General features: G+C 45.5%; 1 protein-coding gene across 2 annotated transcripts in view; it reads right to left on the bottom strand.

The window, feature by feature from the left end:
• Window positions 1-25236, bottom strand: part of KLHL12 (kelch like family member 12) — a 557433-nt gene that overhangs the window by 175142 nt on the left and 357055 nt on the right. For both annotated transcript variants that reach the window (XM_078644106.1, XM_078644107.1), the window contains exon 7: window positions 3609-3715. In XM_078644106.1, coding sequence (XP_078500232.1) covers window positions 3609-3715 — 107 coding nt within the window. The remainder of the gene's footprint in view (window positions 1-3608; window positions 3716-25236) is intronic.

The raw sequence follows: 25236 nt of genomic DNA on the forward strand, positions 1-25236 counted from the left end.
TTATACACTTGCACAAGTGCCACCATTGCCTACGTAACGTTTGTTCCTGTGTTTGAGTGTCTGCCATTTATTGCAGTATTATACCTCAACTTGTACTTTGTACGCTTTTGTAACCTGCACACATATCACTTTTTCCTCCTGTAATGTACCGTTTGCTACCTCTTGTATTTTGGTTGCTCACTAGTGTCACTTTTGCCTCATGTAACTTAATTTTTACTTTTGTAATTTGTTCACTTGTAATTTTCTCCTCATGTAACATTACTGTTCCTATTGTGAAGCGCTCTGACACCTTCGGGTACCGTCCGCGCTATATAAAAACGCATAAATAAATACATTCGTAATGTGACTTTTCTGTCTTTGTTCCCTTTAATTATCAGTCATGGATCATTGAGGCAGCCCTAGAACACAATTAAAAGTGCTTTCTATTTAGATTTGCTCTTCCAAGTATGCACAGATGAGTGCTGAAATATACAGCTTTAGGTGACTGCTTATTTTTGTACCGTATTGGACATCAACATAATGAGCAGGCAACCCTAATCATAGGACTGGGTGTATGTTTCAAGATCAGCATATTATTTATTTCCTCAACCCTCGATACCTGATTAATGTCATAATAGCAATAGTTTAACTTATATCTTAAACCCTACACCGCCGTCAATAATATGTTGAGTTACTTCAAGTGTCTGGAAATGCACCCTGTATTCAGAGAACTCGCTTCTCATTCTCGCACTTCACTTTTATGCTCACCCTGCACTCACAGCGATCACAATGCACTTACACTGATCACCATGCACTCACATCATTCACCCTCCAACCCTGCACTCACATTGATCACTCTGCAATCACAATGCACTTGCGTTGTTCACCTGTACCTCAGCCTGCAGTCACGCTACTCATCTGCACTCATCCTGCACTCATGTGACACCTCATTCACCTGCCCCCTCACTGCTCAATTTGCAACTCGCTCAAACAAGCCCATCATTGACCATGCATTCATTCATCCCACTCTGCACTTATATCCACACCCAAATTCATATGGCCACCTCACTCACCCTGCAGTCACTCCTCTTTCCCTACCGTGCACTCACATGGGCACTCTTCTCATCCACAGAGGGCAGAGGGTTAATGTGCCTGCTACAAAGAATATGTACTATGCAGATCACAGAACGGAGTGTGAGTAAACTATGCGTAGCACTATGAAAAAAATGTTTGTCAGAAAGGTGCTACAGAGAGATGAGGTGCATTGTTGTTGCCACTGCAACTTTAACCACCCACCCATTGCCTTGCCTGTGCGGACAATGACAATACCTATGCAACTACCAACCATAACACTGTACAAGTGTGACTATTTCAAGCCCCCAAAGCTATAAGAATGGCATGGATGTCAGGAGTTTATCGTTTTTAATGTATATTGAATTAATAAACAGCTGTTCTGCTCATCTCTAAATTACAGACAGTGGCAGACGGTCATAGTGCCTGTGTGCACAATTAGGTGCCAGTGCGGCGCACCAGAAACCACCTGCTCTAATTAAGCACTGGTGCGGAGGTAACAGGGGAGAGGGACATGTGTTCAAGAAGGTGTGAATGAACAAAGTAGAGATGAGAAAGATGAATAGGGGGACTGGAGAGGTGTAAGATACAAATAGACAACAATTTGAATGGAGAGACTTGAAGTGAATGAGAAGTGCAGATGGGCACGGGAGGTGACGGGGCCAGAGAGGCCATGAGATAAATGCGAGAAACTGTTAGAGATGAGGGCAGTGAAAAGACAGAATGGCAAGCGGTGATTAAGGGTGAAGTGAGAAATTGAATGGGGAGAGTTCAGAAGTTGTAAAAAGGGGTGAAATAAATAAAATGCCGGCAATATGAGAGAGGGATACGGGGTTGGGAGAGGCGAGAGGGATGGAAGGGAGGGGGTGAGAGGAAAGCGGCATGGGTAAATTGCTTAGCTCTGCACAAGACCGTCAGGGTTTTAGGGACCCCTGGTGCTCCCGGCCAGGGCCAGGTGAGTTTCTAATGTGGCAGCACGTATTCCTGTGGAGTGGAAGGCCCATCACAAAGGTTGACTAGACATCTTTGTTATAAACTGGTACTGTGTTATTGTGTGCAAAAAAATTCAAAATAATGAAGCAATTCTATCCCAAAATAACGTGGCATCACATAAAATTATTTACATTTTCCTCTCACACAATTTAGTCAAGCCTTTTTGTGTAATTTGGTCCTCACCTGCCTCGTAATTCCAGAAGCCCTGCCTACAGGTTTAGAAATGTTTGTCAGGAGAGGGTCCTTACGACTGAAAATGTTGACTGGGGGGTCTCGGCACCCAAAAGTTTGAAGACCTCTGATCTACAGCCACACATGCCTCAAACACATATTCTATAGAAAGGGATTAAAACATTTAAATGCACCCATGTGTTCCTTCTTTACTGGGTTAATTCAACTTGTTTTTTGTGTACTACTATATTTGTTAATATTTGTCAGCTCAATGGTACTCCTAGAAGCCAGTTCAAAAGGATGAAGGTTTCAAACCTCACTGTTGGGATTCAAACCTTTGAAATTGAATATTTTGGCTTTCGTGACCAGCATATCATGATGCAATATAGAAGGCTCCCACTGTGCAAGCTTATGTTCCATACCTCCAATTGTGCAATACTGTACCTCGGGTAAGCACTGCTGTGTGTAAATAGCACTAATAACTCCCTGTGGAATGCTGTTGTAGCATCAATTTATGGCCACAATCAGCACTGACATAATGCCGCTATTTTTGCTGTTCAGTTAATTTGAAGGGATGAACTAATAATGATTAAGTGATGCATTAATTACACATCACATAATGAATAAAACTGAAAATGGTTTTCGCCAGGAAAGGGCTGGTGAAAGCAAAATGCAGTTTTATTTTTTCCTTTTGGGGTGTGTGCTCTCTACTCCCCTACAAATCTCTATACTTCAAGATTACAAATGTCTGATTTGGGTTTGCTAACCTTTATACTGTACAATGGCTTTCACAGCAAACAGCCAACCAACCAGGTATATTTCAAAATCCAAATAGCAGTTTGCAAACTGAATGTTCAAGTTCTCTTAAAAAATTAAAACTTGAAACTCATTCAGCACCTTTTATGTATTTTTATTCTTCACATTTTTGCAGAGTCAAATGAGATTTACAGCACACCAAAGAATCTCTTCCTACTGAGGTATGCTGATCTTCATGCAATTTTAGAGCAATTCTGTATACCTGAACCTTTAGGTGAATGGGTTAACTTGCTCCAAAATGTCACATATTTGTGAAACTGGCCCAAAATTATGAGGAATACAATAAAATCGAATTTCACTTGAATAATCTCTTGGCTGAGTTGTGGAATTTTCTTGATGGAGCCTATAAGACTTTGGATCTTAAATGACAGCATTAGTGGGATTTTAAACAATATTCAATTGAGTAGCAATAAAGCACTGAGCTGTTAAGCTACATAAAAAACAGAATTGTTTCTTGGACACACAAGTAGCAGTAACCTTTCTGATGCGGCACCTTATTCAATAAAGGGTTCCTCATCTGAGCAAAGCAACCCCCCAAACATGTGCTTTTTTCTCGAATGTACATCTCCTACTCTTACCGGCAGAAAGCTCCATTCATGGGTTTTGGGGTCATACTTCTCTACAATGTCAATTGGAGACTGCTGGCTCCCAAAACCTCCAATTACAAGTAGCACTTCATTAGCCCCTGCAAGAAAAACAAGTGATAGCGATCAACACAAAGTCAATCAAACACGGTCTTTTAAAGAACAGCTGTTCTGCAAAAAAACGGTCTAAGAAGCATTTTGCTGTTTCCATGTTTCAGTAGCAAAAATACAACCTTTATTTTCCTTTAAACTAATTTGAGTTGAACTAGAATCACAAGGAATGAAACATTGGATACATTTCACAAAATTGCCAAAGGAGTGTGTGAAACACGAAAACTATCAAATTCCAAAATATATTAATAATGTAATGCCAAGAGAAGAAACCCCCCAAAACAACTACAACTGTAAAATGTATTCATCCAATAGCATTCAAATGGATTATAGACAAGGTCCAGATCCCACACCCGTTGGAATTGGTCTAGAACAGCATTTCATTTTCTTCAGAGCAATACAAGTCTACTGACCCCACCAGTGCTTTCGGGCCATTTGACTGAAATCCAATAGGCCAGTAGACAATAAAACTTGAAGCAAAGTTTTCCATGCTTAATTAGAATTACAAAAGGGAGAACCAGAGCAACGTAATTTTAAGTATTTAAGAATCAAAAGAAAAGGAAAGTCCAAGTTACTCAACTACGTGGCTCCGAAAGCCCAAACCACCCCCTTAAATAAATGAGTCATTACAGAGAGTTGAACAGTCTGAAAGGTGTAATTCTGGAATACATAGAGCGGGATGGCACCTCTAAAGAGCCCCCTGAGCACTTAGACAAAGATGTTTCACACATGGTAAAAGCAACCAGAGCATTTGCTCTTGAGAGCAAGTGTCGCGCCCGACATACCTGCGCTGCAGCCACACTAAATGGCAACAATCAAACACAGGTGAACTTACCTTTAAGATTAGCTCTTAATGACGAACATGACTTAATAGAACACTGCGTAAGCAGCACCAGGGGCTTGAGACTCATATCTATCGACACTCAAATGGCTGTCTTTGTTATCACCGGTGTCATGCTCTGGCAGTGAGGGGAGCAAATTGCTAATGGACCAGAATATATAGATACCTTCTCAAATCCCAATGTGGATGGAGTTTGAGAATGATGGATGTAGGTGGCTTAGATTAAATAAGGTTTTTCGACCATTTTATTTTGAAAAGAAAATCATAAAGGTTCCCTGTATGCACCAAGCACGTTGATAGGATTTGCAGGGATCCACTTGAATGTGAGAAACCGCTACATGTGAGAAAATAAACAGAACTAAGACTGCTCTAGACTTGATTAATTCACCTTCCAAACACTCAATAAACAAACATGAGCCACTTGCTCTCTTTATATTGCTACCTCGGACATTTTCCCGATTTCTCGATTGACTGCTAGTTTATTCTGTGACTACCTTCACCCAAAAAGGTACACAGATTGGAGTTGCCACAGATAGGCCTTGTGGTTCTGAAAACCAAACTATTTGGGGGCCATATGAATCATGAAATACATCATGCTGTCTTTGTGCATACAATAGAGGGAGAAACATATAGCAACATTCCCAAACCAGGGGTGTAGAATTTTATAAGAAGTCTACTTCCTTAAAAGACTAGATGCTTCAGACATCTGCTTGTTCTGTTAAAAAATATTGGTCTCAAACGGTATCTTCCAATAAGATGACACAATATAGCAAGATTTGCATTATATCAAAGATATTTTAACAGCCTTACTGATTAATCCAGTGCTCATGTTACGTCAGAGGTTGGATTCCAGGACGGCTCTGGTCAGACGGAAATCTAAACATATCAGGACTCGATTTACCTCGAAATTTTTAATGTTTACATGCTCTGCATACAGAGGCATAGCTTATGAATTAGCTCTGTTTAGACTAGTTGTCTGATAACAGTAGGGCTTTGAATACGCTAGTACTTTCATTATGATGAACTTATGAATACAGCAGAGTTCAGGTTGTATCACTGCCCTCTGTCTTACTTTTTCTCTGAGTAAACAGCTTGTGAATTACTCTCGCAAATTTAATTTTAAGCATTTACATTATTTCACAAATTGTTATTGTAAATAAATCCAGATTCAACTTGCAGCCAAATGCCTACGTTGCTGAGGATCAAGGAAATCTCCCCGGTTTTGCCATTTTTCACTTTTAAGTCTTGGGCTATTTACTTCGTCTCACTGTGCCACATGTCACTTGTTGTGCTGCCCATAACTGTGAGCACACAACCACATGTTGTATAAACACCCTGATATTTACAATATAAAGATATACTCTGCAAAATCTTGTTCCACTCACAAAGAAATGAGCTAGCTAAGGATGTACGTCTGGCTTTCACGGTGGTGTAGCAAGGCCACCATGGGCCCAATGCAAGGCAAATGGGCCCTCATCTGGCATTGGATTGTAAGCAGTAGCCACTGTTGGGATGCAGTAGTTGCCACAAACTACTGGGCCACTTCCTCGGAGTATTGGTTCAAACCTAACTGCCCAAATATATAAACGAGATGTGTACATTTGGGAGCGCACAATCAAATATATAAAAGCACTAATGGCATTAAAAGCCATTTTTTTCAAAAGCACTTTTCCCACAATTTTGCATTTATATTTAAATCGGCGACATCCATAGTGAAACTGCACCGTAAGCAAGAGCATACAGAATTATGGTGGTTATTCACATGGCACACAGCACTAACTGAATGCCATATTATATTTGTTAATATCAGTCAGCTCAATGGTACTCATTGAATCCAGTTAAAAAGAATGAAGGTTTGAAACCTCACTGTTGGGATTCAAACCTTTGAAATTGAATGTTTGGATGGGCTTTCTTAGCCAGCATAACATGGTGTAATATTGAAGCCACCTACTGTGCAATCTTATGTTCAATACCTCCAATTGTGCACTACTGTACCCCGGGCAAGCACTTCTGTATGTAAATATCACTAATAACTTCCTTTGGAATGCTGTTGTAGAATCTATTTATAGCCACAATCAGCACTAACATAATGCCACTATTTTTGCCGTCCTGTTAATTTGGAGGGATAAAGTAATACTGCATAAGTGATGCAATAATTACACATCATGTTAGGAATAAAACTGAATGGTTTTTGCCCGGATTTGGCTGGTGAAAGGGATGGTGAAAGCAACATGCAGTTTATTTGGTAAAATATGCAGTAACAACTGTACCACAAGCCATACATTTACATCCAAGTCTGAATCTGTGGGAACACAGAACCGTGATGCCAATACATTTGTGCGATACTATCTTCAGATTTGGCTCAGTCAAAATAAGCACAAAGGAGAGAGCTCTGTTGTCATGGCCGACTGCAAGGAGAAGTGCTATTTTGGCGACCCTCTAGATTTCCTGCCGGCTCTGCAGAAATAACTAAAAGCGTTTCATCCTCCTATCACGACCACTTCAGGACCTATACGTCAGACCACAGTCTCACACCAACCTTTCAGAACCCCTCACCCTGCTCCCTGGCTCCATCCTATGCCCTCAACTCACTATTAAAGACCATTATGTGCCTCCCCACTCAACTACACCAACATCCAGACACCATCAGAATTCCCCTGCTAGAATTCCCACTTCGTTCGATAGAGGAGCATCAGTCCCAAAATGCAGCTCATCAAAGCCCTCCGACACCCTCCATCTACAAAGAAACACAACATAGGCTGTCAGAGTTCCTTGTCCGAATTCAGAGGCTTCTGAGAGCCTGTAGGTAACTGCCCTTTCTGCATGGTTTCCCCCTAACCTTTTGCCAGATACCTGATTCAATTTGACAGCGTGTGCCCTGGGCCCCTGATAATCAGGTTCTCAAAGCATGTGCTCTTTCCCTAACCTGTACCATTGTTTCCACAATTGGCACAACTCTGGCCTACCTGCAAGTCTCTTATAAGGGATACTGTAGTCATCTGCTTGTTAAGTATTACATCTTCCCTGCCCTTGTTCTCTGCCTGATGCTCAGACAATATGATGTAATTTGGAACGTTAGGAATGTTTGTACTGGTGAGAGAGCAGTTGGAGAAGATGGGCTGAGCAGCCAGAAGGCTGCTCCTGGTGGGGCGTAAATTGGAACCTATTAAGCTGTAACTAGATGAATAAACTACCAACTACAAGAACTGTCTACAAGACTTCTTTGATTTCAACATTGGCGACGAGGATGGGATAAGGTACCAAGGGCATGGTAGCCAAGGAAAGGCCTCTGAGGACTGCAGCATGTATTATGCCACCCTCAGAGACCGGACTACAAACATGCACCACTGCCACCGCAGCCTGCATGTTTTGGTGCAGCTAAAAGTGAAGAGTCAACATGGCACACATCCCTGTGTCACATGTTTGCCCGGCACTGTATGAGGCCTCGGTAAGTCACCCTTAAGGCAGGCTGCCCTATACCTCATGTAACTGTCTGAACTGGGGTGGCAGAGTGGGCTAGAGAACGGTGATGGATCAAACCCAGATCTTTTGATTGGGTACGAGTGTTTGATTGGTTCATATGCTCCGTCCATCACCACCCCCTTTTGTACCGCTTTGGCCGCCATAAGTGTGGCAGGGTATGCCCAGACGTTGAGTCCCATGCTCACTTTGCCACTGGATTCAAGCAAGCCGGGCTGAAGACGGCTGTAATGCCAGAAACCAGTCCTCGGAAGCTTGTTTCCGGTCCAGGGAAGGCATGGCTTGGCAGTTCGGGCTTGACTGTTACCATGAGGCACAGGGTCAGACTGATTTGCATATGGCTATGTCTGAACTGGGGTGGCAGAGTGGGCTAAGGAACGGTGATGGATCAAACCCAGATCTTTTGACTGGGTGTGAGTGTTTGATTGGTTCAGATGCTCCGTCCATCACCACCCCCTTTTGTACCACTATACCTCATGTAAGGCCTCTCTTTATGAGCAGGAAGATCCCTATAATATCTAAGGCCATTCTTACATATTATAAGTGCCCAGCAAAGCCATCCTGAATATATGATCTAGAATCTGTTAAGTACGAGTTTTCTAGCACCATAATGACTTTACTGGAACCTGGGATATTTGGTATCAAACATTTCAGAATAATAAACGTGCACCATAATTATTTTCTCATTGCCAACATGTTTTGTTGCAAATTTTTCTCGCAACTTCATCAGGGCTAATGGGGGTTCTATATTCTCAATCTTCACTCTCACATATTCCCAAGACCTGATGGTTGCCAAGTTACTGCATACCTACAACCATCAATGCGTACACACCGGAAGGACTCGGCACGGGGGGCTAGACACTGAATAGCCACTCGGAGGACACGTGATCTTTCGACACGGGGTCCAGCGAAACATGTTGGCAATGAGAAAATAATTATGGTATATTGGTAACCATTTTTAATTGGGAGGTCTTGTAGCATTGGAATAAAATTGGATGGCCAGCAAGCCTTACCAGGTTTTAAAAAGTGCAAACTATTTTCACTGGGGTTCTCAGAGCACACACACATTTTGTAAATAGTGGGCACATTGGTTGCGTTCACTATCTCTTCACCACACGATTATTGTTTAGAAAAAGGGAAAGCAATTTTTCTTTTTTTTCACACACAACAAAGAGAGAGTGGGCGATGATGAGAAGTGGGTAAACTGGCAATCACCAGCCAGCCACCCCCTCGGGTGCAGCTACCGTGAGGTACTCTCTCTTTGTTCACTATATTTTACACTAGTGGAACTAGACCTGTTATGACGTTTTTAAAGTAAAAAGTGCACCGTTACCAATGATAGTAGTGTTAATTAACACACTAGGGGGATTAAGAGAGGTTTTTTTTTATAAAACCCTGAGATTGTGTCAATTTAGATAGGTGTAATCAAGGTGAGGCCTTCTTTTGTTGGTATTTGTCTGAGTGGGGGGCTCCTCACCTAATTCCCCCTGTAACTCCTATATATTGGTTGTTACCCTCCAATCAGGAACAGGGATTATGCCAACTCCTCCATGTGGGGTGAGCACACTAAGAGTGTAGTCACCATAAGGATAGTAGCCCATTGGCTACTGCCTCAAGACCCCTAAAACGCCGCTAAATACATTATTTAGGGGCAGGCCTGAAACCAGAATTTAGAATCGATGACCTAAGAAGATTGGAACCCGAAGACGTCACAGCAGTGAAGACTCCAGGCCCCACTGACTTGGCTTCAGCCCTACCGGCCTGTCTGCAGCTCTGAATCCCCTTGCAAAGAAAACAACGGTTCCTAAAAGGTAACCTCCAGACCTGGTGAGGACTCGTCCCCTGCTTCAACAAAGACTCAAGACTCCCGAGGACAGTGTCTCTGGCCACAAAAGATCAAGACCTTGTTCCTGGACTTACCTCTGCACTTGCTCTCCATGACCCATGGTCCAAAGGGTCCACCGATCCTGAAGGGTTTCACCAGCGGTCCTGACCTCCAAACCATCTAGGTGTGTCACCTTCAAGGTCCCGAGTCTAAGCCTGCAGTCTCTTCATGACGACCCCCCCTCCACTGTGACTGGACCTGTAAGCGTCTTCCCGACGTCGAAAGGCACCCCTACAGTTTCCGACACTGTTTCCTGGTGACCAGACCACGAAGTGCCCTGACTCAGAGGGACATCTCAACTTACCTACTCAGCTGTTGGTTCTTCCTGTAAGGCTTCCTGGACCGAGTCTGCAGCCAAAATCTAAAGATGACAACCTCCATAGGATAGCAATGGACTCCAGACACCGTCTAAGCACCCTGCACCTGGCCGCTGGTGGTGTGGTCTTGGTGCTGACTTGGGATCCCCTTTGCTCTAACCTTAACCCCAGAAGCATGCCTCCCAAAACAGAATGGCCCGCCTGTGATCAGCCACTAACCAAGGTGCCCCATTGGCTAACATTGGCACCCTGCAACCTGCACCCAGCCCACCTAGTGCCGCTGGTGGTGCACCAGGTGTTCAAACCTGAACCTTGGGGAACCTTGGTTCTACCCCCCAAAAATCAGTTACCAAAACAGTTTACTGACCTGCAAACTTAACACTGCTTTTTCCTCCAGAGGACTGCATTGTGGGTTTTTCTCTGAAATTTTTTCCAAGTGTTGAACCTGTCTTCAAATGAGTTAATCTGCTTAACGATGTATTGCAATGCCTAAACTGTGTGATTAATTTGTTTTGCAAAAACAGTAAAGTAATCTTAAGTAATTGCAAGTGTGTACAACACATATTCTCTACTGCAAAGTAACTTGTATGCTTCTGCAAAACCAATACACATCGTATTTTGAAAAAGTATTATTGTATTGCAAGTATCACTTACCTGCTACTAAGTAAATCTTGGCTCTAGTAATAAAAATAAAGTAACAACTTTTTGTACAAAGAATTGGTCTGGATTCAGCCGTTGAGTGTGTGGTGATATATCTTGCCCGAGTGTGTACAACAAATGCTTAACATAACCCTCTGATAAGCCTGACTGCTCAACCACACTACCACAAAAGAGAGTAAGGTATTATCTACTTTAGCCTCTGCTATACCTCTGGGGATCCACTGGACTCTGCACACTATACCTTACTTTGGTATAGTATATACAGAGCCAGCTTCCTACAGTGTCCCTAACTTGAACGTCTAAGCATCTCAGTCAGATGTTAGTCCACTAGGTTGGCCCACAGACACACTGGATACTCTCACAACCCCTTCACTACCCTCCAGCTGCTGTCTTTGAGCCTTGGCTCACTCTCAGAACTTTTACAGTACCAATTAACTTGCCCTCACAATACGTTAGCTGGCCCCAAAATCCCCTATATCAACATTCAGCTTGGAATTAGACACCATTACAAGCCATCAGACCCAATGTCCTGCTGCTATCTCTGAGATATCATCTGCTAGATTTTAGAAGCATTCATCCATCTTCAAGGCACTTTAATGCTCACTCATCCATTTGACACCAACAAAACTCCTTGCTAGCATATACCCACTCCTCCATCTGAACCAAGAGTTTGAGTCCTCACCCGAATAATAGCTATTATTCAATCAACATCTCTTTACTAGAGCCCCACTGCCAGAGGCAAGTAATATGCCCTTATACACCAAGAACCTTTCTAGCTCTCCAGGCCCTCAGTCTCCCTGAGAATCTGCACTTTGACACCCAGTCAAACTAACTCCCAAACACTTCCTCTTGTGCAGTGAGCTCAGCTCCCCAGTCATCTGAGTTTTCAGTCATCACCTGTCAATACAGTGACGGATCTGATTATATTGCCCATCTCTGGAGACTGAATGTTGTGCCCTTCACCTTGTAGGGTACTCCAACCTTTGACTCACTCACCTCTGGAATTCAGAGTAAATAAAGCTGCTGGTCAGTCAGTAGACTTCAGCCCCTCCCACTAAAGCTGTATATGTAGTCTGCACAGGATGCACACTGAGAATGTGACTTGATGGGCTAGTTACATAATTTAACTACTACGGCTATGAGTTGTTTCTTTATAGGGCATAGTCACTACCTTCTGCAGTGGTAGTCCATCCCAGCTATTATTACAGATGAGCATGCATAACAGCAGACTTAACAGCAAACATGGGACATGCTAAGGGTTGAGGCAGCACCACCCACCCCAAACCTGTGATGTTGTTAACAAGTATCTTGTTAGCTTAGTGGTTCCAGCAGTCCTGTTTGCTAATGAATTGCCACAATATGCACAAATTCTGCATGAAGTGCTTTTCAAGTTGAATTTATTCATGCAGGTGTAGACTCAGCTATGCCTTCATGGGCAAATGCCACTAATATCCAAAGTCAGGCAGAGGCACCCCTCTCTTACCATGTTTGACAGGTCACAGCAGGATAATACTGGTGCAATTGAAAACATTAGCAAGGTGGGGCAGGCACTGGCATGCTGTTTGTGGTGAAGGTGAATGCGTTGCAACCCCCCCACCCCGAGTGCAAAATGTTAATACCATGACCACCTTCCCTTACCCCTGGGTGCAATGCAGGTAGAAAATGTGGAAGGGGCGGGGGGATAGCAAACTGACTCCTTGTTGTGTGGAGTCACCACTAGTTTTTCATTTTGGGACTTACCTGCTGGTAATCTTTAACTCTTAACACTAGGATACTGCCTTCCAGTGCCCTGTGTATGTGCTCTGACAGCTTAAACATGTTAAAATTTATGTAAGACCTGACTGCCACATTTAACTTTCCTATTTCCAGGATGCAGAAGTACACCTAGGGCATGGAAAGAAATTCCCCTTGTGGAATGCAGCACCTATTGTGTCATCACACTACAGCAGCAGTGAAAACATGGCTTTAAGCCTACTCTGTGTAGGCTGACAGTAGCAGCTTCAACCCTGATGCCCAGACCTGTGAAAATCACCCACTGGACCGGTAGGAAAACATGACTTTAAATTATAAATAAGTCACCCCTAAGTGCACCTTGCTGAAGACATGGCACGACGCATAATACTGAAGTGTGGAACATGTATGACATCAGAAATGGCATGTTCCCACAGTAATTAGGCTTAAAAAAAAAACATTGTCACTGGTCCGGCTGCAGATGCAACATAGGAAAAATCAAAGTATAGATTATCCTCTTTAAGGTATACCTTTTGAACTGCACCAGCTACAGATTCCATTCAAATACTTATTTTTGCATTTAATAAAAATGCAATCCAATGTTGTAGCCTGATTATCATTAAATATACTGGAAAGGTAACCTTTAGAAAGATACTTTTACCCTGCACGAAGTTGTTGCATTGGCTCTCCAGCAACTGCTCAGCTTGAATTTAGCGTGAATTAGATATGAAAGACGTATAAAAACTGCCCCCAGAGACAATATGATGGCCTGGGAGTGGGGAGTTTTCTCCTCCCCTCCCCTCCCCCCATCACCATAAAGACGACAAGCTGGGTTGGGCCAAGGAACTTAATTAAATTCAAAGGGACCTGCCCAATCACAACCAAATGTTAGGTGACAATTGGAAAGGCCACCTAACTTTTGCCTTCCTAGTCAGGCTGGGACCAAATCCAGCAGGAGGAAAGCTACCCCCAGAATTTGTTTTGCATGACCCCAGAGGAGAGGACTGCTCATTCCCCTGGCCACAACTATGGATGGACACACGCTCTGCATAAAGGGGGTTAGGGATTGCCCATCGTGAATTTTGAGAGTGAGGTGCACTGTGGGATTTTTTGCAGTAGGGCAAACAGGAACTACAGAAAAAGTTAGCATAGTTGCCACCAGTAGCTTTCACCCCATTGATTAGGAGTGACCAGGGGTCACCCCCACCCACTAGCCGGTGACAGGCATAAATGTGGCACACTAAAGTCCATCCTCAGGACACTTACTGGGCCTGCAGACAATCAGAAGAGGACTGGACCTGCTGTCTGCAGTGAGGGAAGCCGTGAATAACTGAGCCCAAGGTGCCCAGGCCTTAGAAGTGTACTTCTGTGGTTGTTTGGGCACCAGAACAAAGTTTGGAATCTTTTTTAAAAAACTGTTCCTCCGGAACTCTACAACTTCAGGGTGATCTGCGGAAAAAATATCTGATCAGCTTTTTCACGGCAGTGGACTGTATTTCAGGAAGCTGGGATTTTCACAACTGGCTGGTGCTATGTCCTCCTCTGCCATCACCTTCTCATAGACAGCAAATCACTTTGTGGTGGAGGGAGACCACTCTGAAGTCTAAATTGATGCAGAATGGGCACTGTGATTTCCAATGTCTCTAAATCTCTAAATATGTACTGCTCTACGCAATCTATGCGGACTAATTAACTTTTTTGGCAAATATGTATACAGGATCTGGATTAGTGTAATTTTACACTAGGAAAATGCATTTGTCATGGCAAAAGTATAGACTGGGATTGGGTATGGAGGACCATCACCCATAGAGATATGGCTAGGAGAAAGAGCAGCTCTGTTTTTGTTTGAAGGGGTGGCCTTGTCGATTATATGTATATACTAGTAGGGGTTGTGTTTCCTGAAATGAATACTATTGATGTCCTTATGTCCACCCGGGAGCCAAAGGAGGTAAGAGTGAATTGTCAATTGGGTACAAATTACTGTAACTACTGTCATCTGTGGTCAATTGAGCAAACAGTTAAAAAAAAGATGATTAAAAAAAAGAAATGCATTTGTGAAAGCAGAAAATTCCGCCAACGTGGCAGCATTGCTGAATCTGGAGATTTAGACTTAAGGGTGGATTTTAGAGTTCATAGTGAGACATACTCATTCATTCAATTATCTTTATTTCGACATATGAATGTCATAAAAGAAGTACAGTAAAATACAGCTTTAAAAAGGTTAAAACATCAATTACTATGAAAAATTTAAAAAGGAAATAAGACACACATTTTCCAACATCCTGAAACGAGCGTGTCCCTTGAACTACCCCTTTAATACAACATAAACCCGTTACCCTCTACCAGGTTACACCGTTCGTAATAATTCATTATTCCAGACTTTTCCTCCTGATATTCCACATTGAAGCCAGGAATTTCGTAACCCTAAAAACAATACATGGCGACAGGTCAGTTTTTAATATTCGATATGATTGGTGGTGGTGCCTGATGCCCAGATTTTTGCAGATGGGAATTATCCACTTCTTCCTAGGAGTCATGTAGGAGGGGCAGAAGAAGACCATGTGTACATCCGACTCTATTTCAGCATCGCACACTGTGCAGTTTGCAGGGGCGTCACGGTACCATCGTGTTGTTAGACCTCTGAGCGGTAGGGAGTCATATCTCCATAGGAGGTATAGCTTCCTAGATGCGATCGGGCTAATTATGTCCAAGACAGGCTCAAATTTGTAGTTATCCTTTTGGTCGAGAAATGACGTAGTTAATGGCCCTGTTTTGGGGTTAGATTGGCAATCAGACAAATTTTTTGGGTAATATTTTTTCACCAATTCCCGCCGGGGTAACCCACTACACGCTTCTGCGGGGTTCCTCCAAACTTGGTGATAAGCCAATCTGTCAAACTCTTGCCTAATATGTTTGAACCATGGGATATTCCATATGTTTGGCAGCTGTAGGAGTTCAGTCAATTCACTCCTATAACTGGCCAATTCGGGAGTCGCCCATAGTCGTCTCCAAAAGGCACGAGGTTTTAGACCTAGTTCCTCCTTTATTGATCTAAGGCCCAAATCTAATCTAATGGGGAGAAGGGGCGTGCCAGGTGGTAGAGATAACAGCTGCCTAATAAACTTGTTTTCGGTGGTGATAATGTCTGGGTGGCAGCAGTGTCCCCATAACTCGCCCCCGTAGATCACCGCACCCCGTGCCTGCAGCTTAAAAATTTCAAGAGGAGGAGATACTGGTTTGAAGGTGGTTTGTTTGAGGAGTTTAAAAATCCCGCCTATTTTTTGGGAGAGCTTTAGTTGGGATTTGGTTTGGTGGTGTACCCAAGTCATTTCCTCGTTCAGAGTTAGGCCCAGTTAGGCCCAGGTACTCAAATGTTGAGACTCTCTCCAAGCGAACACCTTCTATGATACGGTTGGGACGAGACGTTCTCGGTGGGTTGAAAATCATGTACTTTGTTTTAGATTTGTTTATTTCCAGGCCCCTGTCCTGGCAGAAGGCAACAACGGCGTCCAGGACTCTCTGTATACCCGTTGGTGTCTTTGCGAGCAACAAGGTATCATCTGCGAACATGATCATGATCGCAGAGATACCTGTTCCCGCCAGCGTAGGAGCGTCCCTATTTGGGACCATGTTCAGACAGTCAATCACCCCGTTTACGAAGAGGCAAAACAGGGTCGGTGCTAACACACAACCTTGCCTTACCCCTTGCAAAGTTCTGTGAGTGGAGGCGAATTAGGATATTCAAGAGAGGCAAGGGTATGCCTAAATCCCTTAATACGCTCCAAAGTTTCCCCCGTGGGACCAGGTCGAAGGCCGCACGGAGGTCAACAACAACAGTATGCAGTGAGCCCCCCTTTATTTTGACCGTTTTCCAGAACAGCATCTTTAGTCTGAAGATCTGGTCGACGGTGGATACCTTCTTTCGGAAACCCGCCTGATTGACACTCAAAATTTTTGAATCTTCTACCCATTCTAAAAGGTGATCCAGGATCAGCCTTGAAAAGAGTTTCTGCGAAACATCTATAAGGCTGATAGGCCTGTAATTCAGTGGTAAGAGAGGTGAGCCCTTCTTAAATATTGGCACCAACTCGGCCCCCAGCCAAGTAATGGGAGGAGCCATTCCCCCTAGAATTGCATTAAAGATTTTCTGAAGGTAGGGGGCCCATATCTCGGGTTCCTGTTTGTATAAATCCCCCGGTACCTTATCCAGGCCTGCCGCCTTGCCCGTAGGGAGATTTACTATAGCTGTTCTTACCTCAATCAAGGAGAAGGTGAGCTCAGGCCGATCACATTCCAGGGAATGTGCCTTAGAAGGTAGAAGCCCCGAGTGATCGTTGGGTGCTTCCTTATAAAGGTTGGCAAAATGTTGTTCCCAAACCTCGGGTGAGATGTTCGGTGTCACTGCTTGATCAGGCTCCACCGAGCCTGTACTTACAATTTGCCAAAACTTACGGGCATCTTTGACCGCCAAAGCTAAAGTTAGATCGGCCCATTTGTCAGCTTCCCATTCCTCCCTGGCGTGTCGTGTAAGGTCCCTGTATATTTGCCTCCTTATTTTTATTAGGGGCCTGCTAGTGTTTTGTTTTAGTGCCTCTAGGAGCTCCCTTTTTGCCTGTCTGCACGCCTTATTGTACCAGGATGGCTTCCTGTAATGCCCAACCTTTGTTACACCAACGGGATTTAGGGTTTCTTTTATGGCACTAACTAATGCTTTATGTAAGTTGCCTAGTTTTAAATGGAAGTCACCCGGGGGGTGCTCCGGGGCCAGTGCGGCAACACCCTCAAGTACTGGTAATATTTGGGTATACATTTTGGCCATTTCGATTGAGTTTTTGGCCAGCTTGTCCCATCTAATCCTACGTCTGTTACTGGACAGTGTAGCTGTGTTTAAGTTGTCACATTCAGGTAGAAGCACCTCACCAGCACCGGGGATCCTGAGGACTAATGTCAGTGGGTCATGATCGCTCTCCTCCCTCTGTGTGATCTTAAAGTCTGCAATTCTTTTCCACTCCCTACATTCAATAAACATGTAGTCTAGGCGTGCCCTCCTTCCTAACTGGGAAAAAGTAAAGGCGGGTGCCACATCTGACTTCACGCGCCCATTTCATGCCCTTATCGAGTGGGTCAATGTTAAAGTTGTGATCTGTAGGGCTAATGGGGACCATACTCTCGCAACAGGTCCAGCTACTTGAGGGATTCCCCAGACATCATCCTCTTCCTGGTTTGCTGCGTCTAGCAAACCAGCCAGAGGTTCAAACTGGGAATTAAGGTCACCTCCCACCACATACATAACTCTCTCCTGGAAAGTGGGTTAGAAAGGTGGACAGTTCATCAATTGTTTTTGAATTAACCGAAACACTAACTGGCCTAGAATAAACATTAATAACTCCCAGTCTAAAACCATTCGGCCACTCTAAAACCAGGCACTGGACGTCTTCTGAAAGTGTCTCCAGGGATTTAACACTGCAACCCAAGTGCGTTGCCACCCAAATTGTTAACCCCCCCCCCCGAAGGGCGGCCTTTTCCTGCCCATTTAGCGGCAACTGAAAATGACGCAAATCCCATACGATGTTGCTCCTCCCGTGCCCATGTTTCTTGGAACATACATATGTCGGCCTGATCGATGAATGCGCCCCAGTCTGGGCAAACTAGTTTATTGCAGAGACCCGCTATGTTCCATGAAAGGATTTTAAGTAACTTACAGTCAGTTGACGCCCTACGTAGGGGCTTAGGGGAATGAAGTGTAAAAGTATTCTCCTGACTGTTAGGCACAGGGATGACTAGAGGGTCTATAGTGCTTATCACCTCCAGTTCAGACTCTAAAATTGTTTTAGAATTAGAATGGGCTGCCCCGGAGCTCCTCTCCTTTCCATGGTCTTGAATCAGTCAGTCTACCTCTTCAAGACAGGTGTACCTATTGGGGTGCATGTAATATATTTGCATTGGGAATTGGTGTCTTGGGGGCCTATACCTTGTCCCATCAATGGCAAAACCCACCCTAGTCCAACCTTCATCAACCCCCCAATGCCCATTATTGCTCTTTTTTGGCGGGTAGAAAAAGGAAAGCGGTAGCAGTTGGATACTAGTAGTTCCCGAGCCCCCTAGCCAATTGGTGATATGTTGGACGATCTAGGAGCTCTTAAAAGTAACCAAGATGCAATCCCCCTTAATCTCCTTGCTGACTTTCCCCACCCATGGGACCCGCCTGACCATTAAGATGTCCCCCCTCAGATTTGGTGGCAGTGGTCTATGAATGTTCAGCCAACTAATCACCTTATTTCTGAGGGAATCAAATGGTTCCGTCATGTTGGTGGTAAGTTCTGGAACTCCAGCCAGAATTGCAGTATAGGCAGCAACTTCAGGCGGGAGGTTAACTGTGTGTGATCTAATCGGGGGCGGAACATTTTGTACATTTGGGACATTTGCCTTACACGGAGTTCTTCCTTGCCCTGGGGAGGTGGTGGGTGGTGGCAATTTAGATTTCCGCACTTGTGGTACAGGGGGGGTTTGTCTTGGTAGTGGAATTGGTACAGTGGTAGGAGGAATAGGAATGGAGGGGCGATGGGCTGGGGGAGCAGTTAATGCTGTGGGTGCGATAGAAGTGCCTATTGATAGAGCAGCCCCAGGGTTTGCCACTGAAATTGCTAGGGGATCTGGTACACAGGAACTAGTCCCCTGAGCTTTTAGATCATCCTTCATATCCCCCATAATTATCTCAATTGCTAATAGCCGATTATCAATACAATCAAGTCTCCTGTTCAGAGGTTCTAAAAGTCTCTCCATTACATTAGTAATAAGTGATATAGAGGGATCTCCTTCTGCCCTTGAGTTTTCACCGAAGACAAATGGGACCCCTGTCCCTGATAGCGACACTTGGGTATGACATAGTGGGGACATAGAAACATTGGCAGTTAAATGAGGGGATCGTTCCATTGAATCAGGAGTTACTGCTAGATTATTAGGCGCTTTGTCAGTTCTTGCCCTTTTCACCCCCTTAGATTGTCTGAATATTTTCCGTTTTGGAACAGCTCCTTCTTTAGTACCCCTTACTTGTCTTGAAATCAAATCAGACCCTGAGACATACTGCAAAGGTATCAGTGATGTCATTTGAGATGTCATCAGTGATGTCACTGACCATGTCATGAATGATGTAATATGTGACATCATCAGCAGTGCATTGCGGGGGCGCGAGTTATAGTTAGCTGAACTAACTATAACGGGGGAATTTCTATGGTTTTGTATGACTGAAATGTCTAACTAACTATAACGTTACTGAAACCTATGGTTTTTTCAGTGAATTTCTAAGGTTTTTTAAATGCTAATTTCTAACATAACGTGCCTGAAACATATGGTTTTTTCAGTGAATTTCAATGTTTTTTTAAATGCTAATTTCTAACAATGCCTACAAAGGTAGGACATGTAAAGAAAGAGGAAGAAAAGTGCAGAAAGAAGCAAGAGATGTGCAGAAAGAACCAACAGAGGAGCAGATAGTCCTCCTGTGCCACCAACTTTTTACTGACGGGTACTGGTCGTAACTGACTGACTAACCAGGACCGGAGCCAGCGCTATATTAAAAGACACTTATAATACAGTGAAAACACCTACATACACTAGGGAACACTATGCGTTGGGGTACCCCTGTGATAAGCATGACCTCCTCTGTATTTGCCATGAGTTAGTGCCTGGGTCATTGCATGAGTACACGGTTACTGAGTGGATGATTACAGTACTGCAAAGAGAGTGCTTGGTGAATTTATAAGTGCTTGGGTTTTGGCGGAGTGATTGGATAAGTACATGGTGCTGGCTGGGTGATTGGAGGTGTGCATGGGTAGTGACAATGAGATTGCTGGACTGCATCAGTAGTGCTCAGGGGATTGTAGCAGTGCATGTGTCAGTGCATGGGTCATTGCATCAGTACATGGGTAGTGACTGGATGATTAGAGTGCTGCAAGGACAGTGCATGGTGAATTTATAAGTGCCTGGATTTTAGCGGAGTGATTGGATAAGTACACGGTGCTCGCTGGGTGATTGGAGGAGTGCATGGGTAGTGACAGGGCGATGGCTGGACTGCATGGGTACCGCTCAGGGTATTGTAGCAGAGCATGGGCCATTGCATGAGAGCATGGGTATGGCCTGGATGATTAGAGGGGGCGTGGCCTTGGACCACCTCTCTGTAACGCAGCTCCCTGGCGCTTAATGGAGGTGCCTGGTGGGCTAGTTGGCCCCCAGGGACCCTCAGGTTTCAAGGGAGCTTAATTCCCCAACTTAAAACGCGCCACAGGAACGGATTTACATCATTTAAAAAAAAGTTCGCTTTCTGAACCAAGCTCTACCTTTCTGCCAAATTTGGGGGAATTCCGTCCAGCAATTCGGGCTGTAGCTCGTTGCAAAATTTCCTATGGAAATTAACATGGGGAAAACGCGTTTTGGGACCCCTCTTTTTTCTCAGCCCCTGCTTGACGAATCACCCCCAAACTTTCAGGATAGGAGCTGTACTGTATAGACTTATTTTTGGAGAATTTCACAATGCATGTACTTAAATACAAGGATTGGAGACGCCTGTGTGGTGTTTGAGCTACCCATGAAGAAGAGGTTTGTCCTCGAAACGCGTCGTCATGAATTGTACCTGAAAGGAAGATGCCGGTTCTTCTGGAAATACACCCTTTGGTTTCAGCTGCCATGAGTGGCGTCCTTTGAAAGCTTTTGGGCATTTGGATAACAAAATAATTGACACGGCTGGGAACACTGGCTGCAAGATCTGCTGCCCCAGGGAACCTTGTCTGTACAGTTCGTGGTGAAACGGGCTCACCGTATCCCGGCTCAGAAGCCACAGCTCGGAGACAGACCGCGTCCCTTCATATTCAAACTACTTAACTACAGGGACGCGGTGCATCTTGAAACTCAGAAAATGGACCCTCTTCAGGTGAGCGGCAGTACAGTTATGTTTATCCCAGACTACACTGCTCTCGTACAGAGGCGTAGGAACAACTACATGGCTGTGAAACGTCAGCTCCGAGCCCTGGAGCTCCCCTATTCGCTACTGTTCCCTGCCCGGCTACGAGTGGTCTCAAAGGATGGGCCCCGCTTCTTTCACTTCCTGAGGAGGCATGGGACTGGTTAGAGGAGTCGGGATTGTGGACAGGCGTGCGGCCCTCAGGCCCGGATGGTGACAATATATCGAGCAGGAAACCGAGGCGACGGAAGGGGCAACTGAAGACGGCCAACCCAGGGGCCTCGGCTCCTACCCTAGACATCAAGAGGAAGGAACGACGAGAAGTGCTGGAGGCAGTTATGACCCTTGGATCCCCACAACCTCGTGAACAGACCGACTGTTACAGAGAAGCTATCTTGGTGTCCAGCGGCACCTCGTCACCATCCACAGAAATCTCGAAAGAGCTCGGTCTGCCAGTGATCACCCCGTAAAAAGCTAACGGCATTATAGGGTGAAATGACGAACTGATGTACTTTAATGGGAGCTACTCACGCAAGTAGAATGCTATTCACTGTACTGCATAATCTGGATGGCTGGTACACTGAAGGGGGTAGGCTCATTTGGGTTGCGCGTCACACGTCCCTCACATTGCGTCGATACCTTGGTGGGATACCTGTCGCCAAGCAACATGGCTCTACTAGAGTTCCCATACATAAATATCTGGGTTCACAGACTAACGAGCTGCTGGCCCCACGAGACATTTCTGAAGCTCAGATAGTTGGCGCACTAAACACATTGGCAATAAAGGGGAAGGCTATAACATAACATCACTGGCACATTGCCTTAGTTCAGGACTTGTCCGTGTTTCAGAAATTTGGATGGCCATCACGAAATGACTGCTCCAGATGTTCAGTTGCTTACGGTTAGTTTTCTGTTATATTCGATGCAGCAGTTCGACACACTCATACAGTCCCCGAGCCGCCGTACCCCGCGAGATGCCCCTTCCGATGCCTCGCCCCTGGTATCCCTATTGATCATTACAAGCAGGAATGGCGCAAGGTGATGTAATCCCATGGAATATACGTGGTATGTACACACCTGGGAGCCATTACTCCATATTTGCATATTTACAGCGACACTCGGCTGCAATCGCACTGCTGCAAGAAACGCACATGACTCAGCCAGAACTTGATAGGCTGCGTAGGCGCTGGAGGGCACATTTACGGGACGACATACTCGGCGCATGCGAGGGGCATGCTAATTTGGGGGAGGGCAGGTACCCCATTCGTTTGCGAGAACACTGTGACAGACCCAAATGGTCGATACACCTTAGTGAAAGGGGACACTTAACGGCCAGCGGGTACTTATAGACTCTACATATGCCCCAAACACAGACCAACCATTGTTCCTGCTGCGACTATCTGTAATACTGTCTCCCTACGCTGGTTTGCCCTGGCTGTTGGGAGGGGGCTTCAATGCGGTCCTTGATGTACACATGGACAGATCCTTCCCGCCCTTTCGGGCAACGACTGCAACCTCCAAAGCACAGGCGCTTGCGGACTGGTTGACACACTGGACAGTACGGGATATATGGCGTATATTGCATCCCACAGACTGCATTTGCTCCTATTTTACTGCAGCTCACGGTTTACACGTGAGGTTGGATCGGGTGGTGGGTTCACAGACTCGGGTCCCCTTGGTTGAGGTAGCGGAATACCTAGGTAGGACGCACTCTGATCATAATCCTTCACGGCTCCGACTGAACTGGGATTCTGGTCGCCCCCCCATCCCCACCTGGCGCCTCCAGCCTGCTGCACCGGAGGACCAAGAATTCCGTGCGTCGAGTAGGAGCTTCGCGGGCATCCAAGATGGTCGCGTGAGCACAGAGCTCCCCGGACCCGCGCCGCCCTTCACGAATATCCTGACAACATCCTGATTTCGAGGACGGGCTTTTGTTCGGACATCTTTGCTGATCTTCGCACACTTTGAAAAATCTAATTTGGACGCTGGGGTCCACTTTTGCATCGTCTCTACTTTTTGAGGCCCACTCCGAGGCGGACCGGGGGCTCGGTTGCTGTGCGTGCCGTGGAGTAGTTGATCAACAACGGCTGCTGGGGTCCCCTCTGGTCGACCCCTCCTGACTTTCGATTTCGGTTTCTGCTCCCGGCTCTGATTTGCAGAGTTGAAGCCTGGCACCACCTTCGGCTGGCCTGTTGTCTCCTTGCTATTTGGTACTGGCACGGCTAACTGCCTACAACCCGGCCCTTTTGTGTCTACAATCATCGGAACTAGTCTTATTGATTGTCTGGACACTCCGCCACCGGCCATTTTCACCAGGTCGCAAGGAACCCTTCGGGGTCCCTTTTCCAAAATGGTCACCGGACAGCCTCTAGAGAAGCGCAAGACTAAGGCACCTCTCCGTGGTGGCCAAAATCAGACTAACATCATGGATCACTTGCAAGTCAAGGGGTCGCCCGGCGCTGCGGGCCGTGCCTCGGATAATCCTAAGACCCTCTTTTCAGCGTCTTCGGACCCATCCTTGCAGGACGTCATGGGAGCCATAGCCAACATGCAGGCCTCTATGGGACAACAGTACGAGGCCTTAGCCTCCAAGATCGACACCGTGGCCGTTGACATTACGCTGATTAGAGCGGACCTGTCGAAGACCAATGAAAGGGTCGAGTCATTGGGCTTGAAGACTTCTAGTCTTACTGCGGATGTCACAGAGGCCCAGACTGAGATCGGCAATCTGCGTTCCTCGCATGACCTACTGGCTCGTCGTCTCGAGGACTACGAAAACAGGGCCCGTCGTAACAATGTGCGCCTTATTGGTGTCCTGGAGAATCCCGAGATTATGGGGGTTGACCTTTTGGTGGAGGACTTGATTGCCAACTATCTTTCTCCCGCTGGACTTAGCAAGTTCTTTGCGGTTGAGCACGCTCATCGTGTCCCCGGCGGGAAGGCTAAGCCGGGTGCCCCCCCGAGGCCCATTATTGCCAAGTTGTTTCACTTTCAGGACCGGGACGCTGTCCTTCAGGCCTCACGGGACAAGGGCCCAGTGAACTTTGAAAATGCCTCCGTTTCTTTTTAGCCTGACTTTTCGCCGCTTGTTCAAAAGCAAAGACTTGGATTTCAGGGAGTTAAGAAGCGACTGCGTGACGTGGGTCTCAAGTACTCCTTGTTGTTCCCTACTAGGCTCCGGATTGAATATCGGGAGCGTGTGTTCTTTTTTGATCGCCCTGAAAATTTCAGTGACTGGCTTGACTCTCTGCCTGCAAGAAAAGAACATACTGGGCACCCCGGAGGCGCCGACGGGGGTGTGGCGGAATGAGGACTTCACCTGTGGATCCCGGCGTCTGAACTTTTCTGCTGTTTCAGCTGAGTCTGGACTTGGGTCTTTTGTTAGGCCTAGATCAGCCTGGGGGTGGCGGGGGGTGAATGGGGACTCTTCCTCCTCCTGGGTTCTTTGCGTAGCTTAGTTTAGTAATGTGGTGACAGGCACACTGCAAGTTGGGGTGGCTTATTAGTCTTACGCAGGGGTGCAGGGTGGGGGGAGTAACTTGTTCAAGTTGGGGGGTGGTGGGGGGGTGTGTGTGTGTTTTTGTGTAGTCACGAGGCATCGTATTGTTTTTCTCATTCATACTGATCGTGGGGTTCTATGTAGG

The sequence above is a fragment of the Lissotriton helveticus genome, chromosome 5_1 (genome assembly GCF_964261635.1).
Source record: "Lissotriton helveticus chromosome 5_1, aLisHel1.1, whole genome shotgun sequence".
NCBI classification, from domain to species: domain Eukaryota; kingdom Metazoa; phylum Chordata; class Amphibia; order Caudata; family Salamandridae; genus Lissotriton; species Lissotriton helveticus.